The sequence below is a fragment of the Microcaecilia unicolor genome, chromosome 3 (genome assembly GCF_901765095.1).
Source record: "Microcaecilia unicolor chromosome 3, aMicUni1.1, whole genome shotgun sequence".
Taxonomy (NCBI): domain Eukaryota; kingdom Metazoa; phylum Chordata; class Amphibia; order Gymnophiona; family Siphonopidae; genus Microcaecilia; species Microcaecilia unicolor.
The window spans coordinates 331862354-331877059 of record NC_044033.1 but is presented as its reverse complement, the minus strand read 5'-3'; the positions used below and the strand labels follow the sequence as shown (position 1 = coordinate 331877059).

The window sequence follows — 14706 nt, the reverse complement described above, 5'->3', positions numbered from 1 at the left end:
CCATGAGAGAAAACGGATCCAATCAGCTCCACAGAAAAGTTTAGACTGAAGAGGTCCCACATGACAGCAACAGGTGGGAACAGGCACGGAAGGTAAGCCTACCCAAAGATTTCTAGGAAATGTTGTTGGGCTACTGTTTCCCATGCCAGGCTCCTTCAGTGATGTCACCCATATATGAAGATTTTATAGTCCTGCTTCTCCTCAGAGAAGCAGAGCCTATGTGTGGAGTAAAAAACATATTTGCTCCAATTTAGTTTAAATGTACTACTTAGTAATTTCATGGTGTGTCCTCTGGTCACAGTATTTTTTGAAAGAATAAACATTTCACATTTACGCGTTCTGCTCCACTCAGGATTTTATAGAGCATTATCATATCTTCCCTCAGCTATCTCTTCTACAAGATGAACAATTCTCTACTCTTTTCTGATATTACAGTTGCCCTTCTCTATACCATTTTCTAATTCCATCATATTTTTGAAATGCAGTGACCAAAACTGCACCCATTACTCAATGTGCAATGACCAAAACTGCACACAATTCTCAAAAAGTGTGGTCGCACCAAGGAGCAATACAGAGGTATAAAAAGATTGTACTTGTAACATAAGCTAACCCCACTAAGGACTCTCCATTGTGCCAACTATCATGCATTAACAAAATGTTTAAGGGGGAAAGATAAGCATCTCCCAAACCAGCCCAAATATCTTTTTTACAGAATGAGATACATTTTGGCAGTCTAAACACCCGCATATATTCTCTGGATTTTTGTAGAACACAGGCCTTATTTCTCATTATTTTGTGCAGCCATTATCCATACCCTGTTCAGAGAAACACCTGTCTGTAACAAAACATGGCAACATAGTTACTGAATATTTTCAGTAAGCTATTGGTGAACTTCACAGTATGCCCTTTTTCTACAATTTTCTTCCATTCTTCCAACGTTGCTCTTTTGATTATGTAAGCATTGTGACTGTATGCAAATATCTTCCAATAAGTCAACAGAGAGACAAGATAAATGATTCATGCCAGTACAAAAAGTGAGGGAGTTCCCTAACTCAAGCAACAGACACAAGTGGCACACCCTGTAAGTACTGTACAAGAACTTAAGAATATAGCCATACCAGTTCAGACAAGTAGCCTGTTTCCAACAGTGGCCAATTCAGGTCACAAGTACCTAGCAGAAACCCAAATAGTAGCAACATTCCGTGCTACCAATTCCAGAGCAAGCAGAGGCTTCCCCATATCTATTTCAATAGCAGACTATGGATTTTTCCTCCAGGAAATTCTCCAAACTTTTTTAAAACCTAGATATGTTAACTGCTGATACCACATCCTCCAGCAACGAGTTCCAGAGCTTAACCATTCATTGAGTGAAAAAATATTTCCTCCTATTTGTTTTAAAAGTATTTCCATGTACCTTCAATGAGTGTCCCCTGGTCTTTGTACTTTTTGAAACAGTAAAAAATCGATTCAGTTGTACTTGGTGTACACCACTCAGGATTTTGCACACCTCAGTCATATCTCCTCCCCTCATCCATCTCTTTTCCAAGTTGAAGAGCCCTAACCTCTTTAGCCTTTCCTCATATGAGAGGAGTTCCATCCCCTTTATCATTATAGTCTGATATATCTTTTTTTGAGATACGGCGACCAGAATTGAACGCAATACTCAAGGTGAGGTTGCACCATGGAGTGATATGGAGACATTATAGTATCCTTGGTCTTATTTAAAATCCCTATCCTAATAATTCCTAGCATCCTGTTTGCTTTTTTGGCCGCTGCCGCACACTGGGCAGAATATTTCAGTGTATCGCCTACAATGACACCTAGAACTTTTTCTTGGGTGCTGACTCCCAAGGTGGACCCTAGCATCAGGTAACTATACCACCGCTTATTCTTCCCAAAGTGCATCACTTTGCATTTGTCCACATTAAATTTCACCTGCTACTACTACTACTACTTAGCATTTCTATAGCGCTGCCAGGGTTACGCAGCGCTGTACAAGTTTAACATGGGGAAGGACAGTCCCTGCTCAAGAGAGCTTACAATCTAAAGGTTACAAACTATGTAGTCAGTGTAGGTAGCATGAATGGGGAAGGTGGTTAGGCGCCAAAAGCAAGGGAGAAGAGATGGGCCTTAAGTAAGGACTTGAAGATGGGCAGGGAGGGCGCTTGGCGTATGGGCTCGGGAAGTCTGTTCCAGGCATAAGGTGATGCGAGGCAGAAGGGGCGGAGTCTGGAGTTAGCGGTGTTGGAGAAGGGTACAGATAGGAGTGATTTGTCCTGAGAGCGGAAGTTACGGGCGGGAACATATGGGGAGAGGAGGGTAGAGAGGTAATTTGCCATTTGCAAGCCCAGTCTTCCAGTTTCTTAAGGTCCCCCTGCAATTTTTCACAGTCTGCATGTGTTTTAACAACTTTGAATAGTTCTGTGTAATCTGCAAATTTAATCACCGTACTTGTCGTTCCGATTTCTAGATCATTTATAAATATGTTAAATAGCACTGGTTCCAGTACAGATCCCTGTGGCATTCTACTATTCACCCTCCTCCAATGAGAAAAATAGCCATTTAAAACTACCCTCTGTTTTCTGTCCAATAACCAATTCCTAATCCACTACAGAACATTGCCTCCTATCCCCTGACTTTTTAATTTTCTCAGGAGTCTCTCATGAGGGACATTGTCAAAAGCTTTCCGAAAATTTAGATACATTAGATCAATTGGCTCACCTTTATCGACATGTTTGTTCATGCCTTCAAAGAAATGCAGCAAATTGGTGAGGGAAGAGTTCCTTTAGCTGAATCCATGCTGACTGTCCCATTAAACCATGTTTATCTACATGTTCTGTAGTTTTATTCTTTAAAATAGTTTCCACTATTTTGCTCCATACTGATGTCAGGCTTACCGGTCTGTAATTTCACGGATCACCTCTGAAACCCTTTTTAAAAATTGGTGCTATATTGGCCATTCTCCAATTTTCCAGTATTATGGACGATTTTAATGACAGGTTACACATCACTAACAGCAGATCAGCAATTTCATGTTTGAGTTCTTTCAGTACCCTAGGGTGAACGACATCCAGTCCAGGTGATTTACTACTCTTTAATTTGTTGATTTGGTTCAATATGTCTTCCAGGTTCACCAAGATTTCTTTCAGTTCCTCCGCATCATCACCCTTGAAAACCATTTCTGGTACAGATAGATCTCTCACATCTTTTTTCATAAAGACTGCACAATAGAATTCATTCAGTCTTTCCGTTATGGCCTTGTCCTCCCTGAGTTTACAGTTTATTGGTACTTGCTGTTAAACAGATTAGAGCGGTGTATAGACTAAACAAATTTAGGAGGAGAAGAAAAAGGAAAGGATCTATAAATTAAAGAACAGTAAGCTATGCATTTAGGGAAAGGTGAGGGGGAAAGAGGGAGAAGGACATGAAAGAAAGAAATAAAATGTGTAGGGAAGGATTCTAAGCTTCATCTGGTGGTCCTAGTCAGTCTGCATCCCCCTAAGCCCGTTCTAAAAGCCAGCCCCTTTTGCTCCTTCATTATCTAACTGTCCCACAGATTCCCTTGCAGGCTTTCTGCTTCTGATATACCTGAAAATATTATTACTGTGAGTTTTTGCCTCTGCAGCAAGTTTCTGTTCATATTCTCTTTTAGCCTTCTTTATCAATGCTGTGCATGTAACTCGCCAATGCTTATGTTGCTTCTTATTTTCTTCATTCGGGTCCTTTTTCCATTCTTTGAAGGATGTTCTTTTGACTCGAATAGCCTGTTTCACGTCACCTTTTAACCATGCTGGCTGCCGTTTGCTCTTGTTTCCACCTTTTTAAATACGTGGACTGCATCTAGTCTGGGCTTCCAAGATGGTATTTTTAAACAACGTCCATGCCTGATTTAAAGTTCTAATCTTTGCAGCATGTTCTTTTAGCCCCTTTTTAACCATTTTCCTCATTTTAGCACAGTTGCTCTTTCAAAAATTAAAAGCTGCTACAGTAGATTTTCTTTATGATGTCACCCCAGACATTAGCTCAAACTTGATCACGTTAATATCACTCTTTCCCAGCAGACCTGACACCATTACCTCTCATGCTATACAAAAGTATTCACAGCAATTTGATTTTACCAATGATTATTTTTACATTTCTTGAAACTGTTCTCCTGAAGTTAACATGTATCCTTGGGGACAGTCATATCTGTAAGAGATGGACAAATGTTACCAACACACATATATGCAATGGGTAAATGGATTGGTTCACACATCATGGGCCAAATCTACTAAGCATTCCCTAACAGAAACACAATAAGGAAACCCCATTGGTATATGGTCCTGGGCGGGAGGATGCCCAGCCCAATGGGACTTTGAAATAAAATACAGAGAATTAGTGCACTGAGACTGAAGAGTGACAGGGAGGGGGAGGGGGAAGAGGAGATTAGAAGGCAATAAAAAGGAGTGTTTGCCCTTTAGGGAAGGGTCCTTAGTTCCCTGATGGTCCCCTGCCACTGACCTGTAAGAGTAAGGGGAATCCCATTTAAGAGAAATAAAACCATTGGATGAAGAGGAGGGCTCAGCAAAGCAACAACTGTGAAAGAGGAGAGCTACAGGTGGGCAGAGGAGAGACCCAGCCTAGGAGCGTGGGATCAGAGCCAGGGAGTGTCCATTCCAAGGAAAGGGTGAGCCAATGCAAAGGTCACCTTTGAGGCAGGTAAGAACATAGGGGGTCTGGACCTGAGAATAAGTGAGGAGTACAGCCTTCGGGACACTGTTCTCTGGGATAGGCATGGACAGGAGTCTGTGAAAAGTGTAAACAGTCCTGCTGAAAAACCTCTGTACATAGATACATGGAAGGAGAATATAGGAGTTCCACTGGGAAAAACCAGGAGGAGTATGGTTTAAAAAAAAATTGCCTTAAACGTTGGAGAGTTGATATCAGTTCATGTTCCTGATTTCTCAGAGTTGAAGAATAAACAGTTTGAGTTTGCATAAACTACTGACTCCAGAGTGTTCTTTGGACTTGACAGAATATACAAAAAGTCTCCCAAGCCTGCCTAACGTAACAGCCAACCCTGTTTACCACAGTTTGCGCTTGGACTTGTTTGTGGGTTCCTGGAGAAGAGGGTAACCCCACCCACTAACGCTTCTTTCCCCAATTGGAGGCACCGAGTGCTAAGGGACCAGCAGAGACTGCCCTTGGGAGGCTCCAACCGGGTCAGTCCCCAAATCCAGGAGTGCCCGGGTCAGGGGTGTTACATGTGTATATATCCCTGGGCAATTTTATAGAAGTCCTTTTCTGCATGTAAAACAGGTTTACATGTGGGAAACCCTTCATAAAATTACCGTCCACAGCAGACTAAGAACCAGAGAAGTCAGGGTTTCAATTCCACTCTCCCTCTGATGCCCCTTGTAACTCTGGCAAGTCATTTCAGCCTTCACTGTCTCAGGCAAAACGCACGGCAATAACTGCAGCATCTGAATTACAGCTTGAAATGACCTCATATCTGGATAGATTAACAATTAAATCTAAAATTCAGACTACAGACAAATTGGTTAGAGTGTATGATAGTAATTTTGTCTCCTGCTAACAAGGTTCCTTCAATGGATACTAGGGATCAGGCAAAATAGTTAACATTAAATCGAACAATAATTAATTAACAAGTTCACATGGTTTTAGTATCCCTGATTTGCATACACCTTTTTAGTGCTAATTAAAAATAGGTTTCTCCTGATTAATTTTGATGAACATTCAAAACAATGCAGACTGTTTCTGGAGACAACAATCACCTTGATTTTCAGTTGGTACCAGCTGAATGACTGCAAAGAGATGTCTTCAAAGTCCCAAGACTCAAATGGAATAAGCACCTCTCCAAGAAAAGTTTTGCGCTTTAAAGTCCCCAAGTGCCACACAGATATCTGGAGAATTCGTGTCTCTAGCTGGGAGCAATGAATCTTGTACTAAAATAACAAGAAAATAACCACAGTATTAGTAGAAAAGGCAGGGGAATCAGATAAGAGTATACAAATATTTTAAAGTGTAAGAACATCCTGGAAATGGAAAACTATGAATATACATACACGTGGTTCCATTTTTTTTAAGCCAGGCACCTATAGTAAATGATGAATAATATGGCATACAAATGGCAGTACAATGGATATGAAATAGTGATCCAGAATAAGATCTACTGAGAGACAGGATAGGTGAGGAAAAAGAGGCAAGTCTTTAATCGAGAAAGAGAGGTAGCATATTGGATATCAAGGGGGGGGGGGGGTAATTCTAGGGACAGGTTCCAAGTACTCCTGCCGGAACTGCGCGACTGCGGATTTGTAGAGCTTCTTTTGTTCTACTGCCCAGTTAAGTGCCACTAAATATTGGCAGCCAGCCAGCTCAGCATAGTTTAAGAGGGCAGAAGCCTCTCCTGACTACTTAAATCACACTGAATTTCAATTTCTTTGTTGCTTAAACTGTGAGCATTTGCACTCATTGCTTTCTAATTTATTTTATTTATTGTCTATCTCTCATGAAACAACTGATTTATCATGCAGAGTGAGCAATTGCAGTTAGTCTTTTTCAGTGATGTTTTTCTAGCAAAAAAGGTGCTGGTACTCAAATGCTAGGCCACCCTTCAAGAGTGGGGTAATCACTAAGGGACCCACCCCATAATAGTCAGGCCACCTGCAACCAGTCATAGAATCTATGACAAGACAGAATTGGTGTGTAGAGCCTGAGCGCTTTCATTAAAACTTGTGTTCCATGGGTCAATTTTAGCAGACAATGGAAAAGGTGCCGGTACTCAGTACCTCCAAGTACCCCCTCAAAAAAATCCCTGGTCTTTTTGGAACATTTCCCCAGTGGTAAGTATGAGTCAATCTTCTTTTGATTGCTTTCATCTATGGTTGCCTCAGTCATATCTCAAGCTCTATTCAGCTCCAGAATGCTCTCTAATGCTGTGATGCCATATTTTAATTTGCCAGATTTTCCAGTCTTTTTTCCCAGTTGAACTTAATGCAGATGTGGTGGTGTCAGTTTGGAACAGTTTGCAGCAAAAGCAGTATGCAACATCCTGGCTCTCTGACATGAAACATTATCTCTCTATTTCCTCACCATTGGCTTTTGTACGCCAATAATAAATACAGTGAAAGCTTTTTCTGTGTATAGATCTTTTGGAAATTTCATTACATATGCTTGCTTTAGACTATTCAATTTTCATTCTACTTAGGGCTTACATCTGGCTGCAGCTGGATCTTCTACAATGACTGGATTAAATTCTGAGACAACTGTAACATCTGGTTCTACCACAATCACACATACTGCAGTTTCTTCATCAGACACATTCACCTCTTCATCCAAGACATTAATATGGATATACTGGCAGGCAGCACTAATGAAACATCTAGTATATATCTGCAAGAGGAGCTCTATGTGTATCCTCATCCCAGAAGATTCTTCACAACAAAAGTGAGTAGCTTCAGCATGACTCTATTTTTGATTTGCAGAGCAGATTGTCGCTTCCCTCCTTTTTCCATGTTTTGCTTCAGATAGATGTTTCCTTCCATCTTACATACTTACAGCCAATTGTATAAAGTATGATGGTCTGGAGAATATGGACTAAACTTGGCTATTTTCCATTTCTGAAACTAAAATAGAAAACCAGACTAAAAATGGCACTTCTAGAGACAACCACTCTATAGTATTCCCTCTCCCCCTGCAAAAGGTGCTCTGCGACACATCCATATCACATTACACCCCTACAAAAGTATGACCCCACCGTTCCATCTTATGGCAACCACAGAGCACAAAAGAGGCTCATCAACCTCTCCATACCATGGGCCACCCCCATAAAAGCAAAAAAAATGAAATAAGTGTACTGGCTTAGAATTTAAGCTTGACACAAGTGCTGCAAATGGGGAGCCATATGAGGAACCCCAGAGGTCTACAGAAGAGATATGGAATGGGAAGAGATTGGGACCAGGCCTGCATGGGGTTTGCTTCAGCCCCTCTTGACATCAGGTGCAAGCATTCTGCATAAAAGAACTACTGTCCCTGCAGTGTGGCCATGGGCACATGACCGAACAGGCATGACTAAACGGGAATGCCCCTTTGGTGCCACTGAGGAACCATCTGAAGCATCCAGTATGGGTAAAGGAAGATCATGCCCAGGACTTCTGGCTGGGCTGTAGTTCTGCAAGTAAGGACTTTATGTTACTATTTGTGCCAGTGGTGGTCTCTAGCTCAATTCATAAGAATGAATCATCTCTTTCTCAGGGGCCTCTTCCATTGCCTTCTTCTGCGATGAAGGGTGGAGCTGTGGGGTTGGATTCAGAATTCCAGCTCTTCTATTTCTGTTGCATCACCAATACCTATGCCTTTCCCTTCTCCTGTGATGGTTCTTTCACTTCCTACTGTGCTTGTTTTGCCTGGGGAATTGCATGGGCCAAAGGCAATGCCAGAAAGTTCTACAATGCTGAAGTTTCTCTTAAGAGAGATATGGATTATTGGTTTGGAGACTAACAAAATGACACAATTATTTTTGTATGTGGGTAGGGAGGAAGAAGTCAGAGCAGGGCACATTGTACACTACCTTCCACAAACCAGCTGACAGCACAAAATAATGCTGTTTTCAGAGGCTGTCATGCACAATGGGAAGAAAAGCAAAGTTGCAAGTCGATGCATACAACAGGTTAAAACAAAGACTGGATTAGCCTGTTTTGCATAACATGAAGGCAGTTGGCAGGGATAGCAGGGTGTGAGCCTGGGAATGGAGCATAGGAGTACATTTGTAGAACTGGTAGAGAGCGCACTCACTTTTCTCTCTATATTATAGCAGGTTTCATCATATCTTTGGTTTTCCAAGGACAAGCAGGATATTCAGTCAAACAATGACATCATCCAATGGACCCCAGGAGAAAATGCAAAAACAGCTTTTAAAGCACTTAGAGCTTTCTAGATTGGTGTACCATGTTTATATAGGGCTTTCCATGTCTCCATTATTGCACAAAGCTACCTCATTTCCAGGTTACCCTGGCGCTTACCATATGTGCATTTCTCTCTGTGGCTTTTTCACACGGTCATGAATATTTTCAAGGCTATCTTTCAAGTTAGGTCATTGCAGATTTGCACTTCCATAAACATCCCTTAGATTATATGGTCATTTTGAAGTTTCTTTAATTTGTAGTACAACCATAATTTGAAAGGGCATCAATGCATTATGCAGCATCAATCAGAGTTTTTACCAACCAACCATTTGATAATTACGGTAGGTTGGATAACTATAGTAGGTTGGAGTTATTTTAAATACAGGGAATTGTTAATGTAGTTAAACCATATTTTACTCTATCTTATAGTACTTTGTAGCAAGAGGAAAATCCAAGATGATTTCATGGGGCACTTTAATCCCTTTTCTCCATTAAGAAGACTGGCTATAGTCCCTGGATCTGAAAAAGCTTCCATTCACATAGAGATACATCCAAATCACAGGAAGTACCTTAAATTTGTAATATAGAAATAACACCTCCAGTACTGCAAACTACCTTTTGGCCTACTATCAGCACCAAATTAATTCACAAAGAGGCTAATCCTATAACAATGCGCTTATATCGAGGTGCCTAGAGGGTACCTGATTTGTGCATACTGTACAAAGAAAAGTAGGCGACTGCTTTTCCTTTATGAAATACTACTGTAACTAGGTAAATCCTAGTGCTTAGATGCATACACTTTCAACAGCGAAAGAGCTGGTATAAACGTGTGCACCTATGTACCGGAGATATGTGAATCACTTATGGCATGTAAGTGTGCACCCCACCCAAACTCTTCCCATCTGCAAACCATGCGCTATCAAAGATTATGCATGTAGTTACAGAATAGCACATAGGTTCAATTTTGCCATGCACAGAAATATGTGTGCACATACATGCATATGTTAGTATTCTAAACATTTATGGGGTAGATATTCAAAGCAACTTAAATGTCAGGAAACGGCTTCTGGACATTTAAATCATTTGCCCATTGCTAGCCAGACATATTCAGCTCACTTAACTGGACAGTGCTGCTGAAAATGCCTAGTTAGCGCCTAAGCTGGAACCAGCTATTTTGTGGTCATTCCTGGGGTGGAGTCAGCACTTAGTCGGTGAAGTGCCAATATTCAGAACTTAAACGGATAGGATAACCACATACACAGGCTTAACTGGCTATGTTTTCACTGCCTGCATATACCTAGAATTCAGTGCCAGACCCTGGATATAACCCGGCATTGAATTTTAATGCTGGCAACAAAACACTCAGCACCACTGTCTTCATGTGTAACTGCTGCATAATTCTTTATAGAATTATCCCAAAAATGTCAGTAGTAGTAATAGTGGAAATCTACATAAACTGGTGGTTGACATGTCTCCCTATGTGGATGATTGGCTCATCAAGAACAGCTTCAGGAAGGAGATGCAGAATCTGTGATACCCTATCCACCCCCCAAATATCTATTCTAGAGTGAGTGTCATGCACCCCCGAGTAGCATGTATAATCTCTGTCTCTCAGGTGAAGATGTCACCAAGTGTCCACCAGGCCCGAAATTGAAAAAAGGGCCTTCAATTGTTTTCTATCTGCCTGCCCATAGTTTAGCCCAGTCGCTGAGTTATCCAATAAAGGGTCAAAAGTGAGGTTGAAATTCCCTCCTATAATTAAGTGTCCCCAATTTAGACAATCAATGTCTTCAGTTCATAGTGGTATTTCTCCCATGTGACATTCCTCCATCTGGACCCAGTTTTTCTGTACATCCCTCTGCCAAGCTAATAAACATTTCAATTGAGCCACTGTGCAATAATATTTTATTTTATTTGTTACATTTGTATCCCACATTTTCCCACCTATTTGCAGGCTCAATATGGCTTACATAGTACCGTAGAGGCGATCACCAGTACCGGTATGAACAAATACAGAGTGAGTACATAAGTACATAAGTACATAAGTAGTGCCATACTGGGAAAGACCAAAGGTCCATCTAGCCCAGCATCCTGTCACCGACAGTGGCCAATCCAGGTCAAGGGCACCTGGCACGCTCCTCAAACGTAAAAACATTCCAGACAAGTTATACCTAAAAATGAGGAATTTTTCCAGTCCATTTAATAGCGGTCTATGGACTTGTCCTTTAGGAATCTATCTAACCCCTTTTTAAACTCCGTCAAGCTAACCGCCCGTACCACGTTCTCCGGCAATGAATTCCAGAGTCTAATTACACGTTGGGTGAAGAAAAATTTTCTCCGATTCGTTTTAAATTTACCACACTGTAGCTTCAACTCATGCCCTCTAGTCCTAGTATTTTTGGATAGCGTGAACAGTCGCTTCACATCCACCCGATCCATTCCACTCATTATTTTATACACTTCTATCATATCTCCCCTCAGCCGTCTCTTCTCCAAGCTGAAAAGCCCTAGCCTTCTCAGCCTCTCTTCATAGGAAAGTCGTCCCATCCCCACTATCATTTTCGTCGCCCTTCGCTGTACCTTTTCCAATTCTACTATATCTTTTTTGAGATACGGAGACCAGTACTGAACACAATACTCCAGGTGCGGTCGCACCATGGAGCGATACAACGGCATTATAACATCCGCACACCTGGACTCCATACCCTTCTTAATAACACCCAACATTCTATTCGCTTTCCTAGCCGCAGCAGCACACTGAGCAGAAGGTTTCAGCGTATCATCGACGACGACGACACCCAGATCCCTTTCTTGATCCGTAACTCCTAACGCGGAACCTTGCAAGACGTAGCTATAATTCGGGTTCCTCTTACCCACATGCATCACTTTGCACTTGTCAACATTGAACTTCATCTGCCACTTGCACGCCCATTCTCCCAGTCTCGCAAGGTCCTCCTGTAATCGTTCACATTCCTCCTGCGACTTGACGACCCTGAATAATTTTGTGTCATCGGCGAATTTAATTACCTCACTAGTTATTCCCATCTCTAGGTCATTTATAAATACATTAAAAAGCAACGGACCCAGCACAGACCCCTGCGGGACCCCACTAACTACCCTCCTCCACTGAGAATACTGGCCACGCAATCCTACTCTCTGCTTCCTATCTTTCAACCAGTTCTTAATCCATAATAATACCCTACCTCCGATTCCATGACTCTGCAATTTCTTCAGGAGTCTTTCGTGCGGCACTTTGTCAAACGCCTTCTGAAAATCCAGATATACAATATCAACCGGCTCCCCATTGTCCACATGTTTGCTTACCCCCTCAAAAAAATGCATTAGATTGGTGAGGCAAGACTTCCCTTCACTAAATCCGTGCTGACTTTGTCTCATCAGTCCATGTTTTTGTATATGCTCTGCAATTTTATTCTTAATAATAGCCTCCACCATCTTGCCCGGCACCGACGTCAGACTCACCGGTCTATAATTTCCCGGATCTCCTCTGGAACCTTTCTTAAAAATCGGAGTAACATTGGCTACCCTCCAGTCTTCCGGTACTACACTCGATTTTAGGGACAGATTGCATATTTCTAACAGTAGCTCCGCAAGTTCATTTTTTAGTTCTATTAATACTCTGGGATGAATACCATCAGGTCCCGGTGATTTACTACTCTTCAGCTTGCTGAACTGACCCATTACATCCTCCAAGGTTACAGAGAATTTGTTTAGTTTCTCCGACTCCCCCGCTTCAAATATTCTTTCCGGCACCGGTGTCCCCCCCAAATCCTCCTCGGTGAAGACCGAAGCAAAGAATTCATTTAATTTCTCCGCTACGGCTTTGTCCTCCTTGATCGCCCCTTTAACACCATTTTCGTCCAGCGGCCCAACCGACTCTTTGGCCGGTTTCCTGCTTTTAATGTATCTAAAAAAGTTTTTACTATGTATTTTTGCTTCCAACGCTAATTTCTTCTCAAAGTCCTTTTTTGCCCTCCTTATCTCCGCTTTGCATTTGGCTTGGCATTCCTTATGATCTATCCTGTTACTTTCAGTTGGTTCTCTTCTCCACTTTCTGAAGGATTGTTTTTTGGCTCTAATGATTTCCTTTATCTTACTGTTTAGCCACGCCGGCTGACGTTTAGTCTTTTTTCCCTTTTTTCTAATACGTGGAATATATTTGTCCTGAACCTCCAGGATGGTGTTTTTAAACAGCATCCACGCCTGATGCAAGTTTTTTACTCTGCGAGCTGCTCCTTTCAGTCTTTTTTTCACCATTTTTCTCATTTTGTCGTAATCACCTTTTCTATAGTTAAACGCTAGCGTACTTGAGCAGAGGTGTATGTGGCAAGGACACTTAGGGCCAGATGCACTAAAATTAACGAGCCATTAACGAGCAAGTAGTAAACCCTGGCATGCACTAAAGACAGACACATTGGGAATCATAAGGAGGAAGAGTTATGTCCAGTACGAGCTTTGTTTTTTTGTGTTGCAGGGTTAAGACATTTAAGTTGGATCGTTGGGGTATGCCTTTTTGAACAGGTTAGTTTTTAGGAGGTTCCAGAAGGTTAGGTGGTCATATGTTGTTTTCACGGCGCTTGGTAGTGCGTTCCATATTTGTGTGCTTATATAGGAGAAGCTGGATGCATAGGCTGATTTATATTTGAGTCCTTTGCAGCTTGGGTGGTGAAGATTTAGGTATGTTCGTGTTGATCTTGTTGTGTTTCTAGTTGGAAGGTCTATGAGGTCTGTCATGTATCCTGGGGCATTGCCGTAGATGATTTTGTGAACCAGGGTGCAGATTTTGAACTCAATACGTTAATTGGGAGCCATTGCAGTTTTTCTCATTAGGGTCTGGCACTTTCGAATCTCGTTTTTTCCAAATACAAGCCTGGCTGCTGTGTTTTGAGCAGTTTGTGGAGTTTTTTTATGATTTGTTCTTTGCATCCCACAGATTCCATTGCAGTAGTCTAGATGGCTTAGTACCATGGATTGTACCAAGTTGCAAAATATTTCCCTCGGGAAAAAAGATTTCACTCGTTTGAGCTTCCACATTGCGTAGAACGTTTTCTTTAGCTTTCACTTGGCTCTCTAGTGTGATATTTCGGGTCGACTGTAACTCTGAAAATTTTCAGGCTGTCTGAGATAGGGAGGGTGTAATCTGGGGTGGTTATGTCGGTGGGTTTGCTTGTGTTATATTGGGATGAGAGGATGAGACAGTGTGTTTTTACTGTGTTAAGTTTTAGTTGAAATGCATTCGCCCATGAGTTCATGATGTTCAAGCTGAGTTTGATTTCTTTGGTGATTTCTGTTAGATCATGTTTGTAAGGGATGTATATTGTGACATCATCTGCATATATGAAAGGGTAAAGGCCTTGATTGGATAAGGACTTGGCTAGTGGGGTCATCATTAGGTTGAAAAGGAGCGGTGATAGTGGTACTCCACAGTCTGCTTTCCATGGTAATGATATATTCGAATTTGATTTCACTTGATATGTTCTAGTAGTTAGGAAGCCCTTGATCCAGCTAAGTACATTTCCACCAACCCCGAAGTATTCTGGGATGTTTAGTAGTATATTATGGTTTACCATGTCGAACGCACTAGACATGTCGAATTGTAGAAATATGCTTTTGCCTATTGCAATTTCTTGTTTAAATTTGGCTAAGAGTGATTAGTACTGTTTCGGTGCAGTGGATGCAGCGAAATCCTGATTGTGATTCGTGTAGTATTGTGAATTTGTTTATGTAGTCAGTAAGTTGTTTGGTTACCATGCTTTCCATCAGTTTAACTACCAGTGGGATAGAT

General features: G+C 41.6%; 1 protein-coding gene across 2 annotated transcripts in view; it reads right to left on the bottom strand.

The window, feature by feature from the left end:
* Nucleotides 1–14706, bottom strand: part of SYTL3 (synaptotagmin like 3) — a 255264-nt gene that overhangs the window by 39799 nt on the left and 200759 nt on the right. For both annotated transcript variants that reach the window (XM_030198421.1, XM_030198420.1), the window contains exon 12: nt 5775–5945. In XM_030198421.1, the coding sequence (XP_030054281.1) occupies nt 5775–5945 (171 nt within the window). The remainder of the gene's footprint in view (nt 1–5774; nt 5946–14706) is intronic.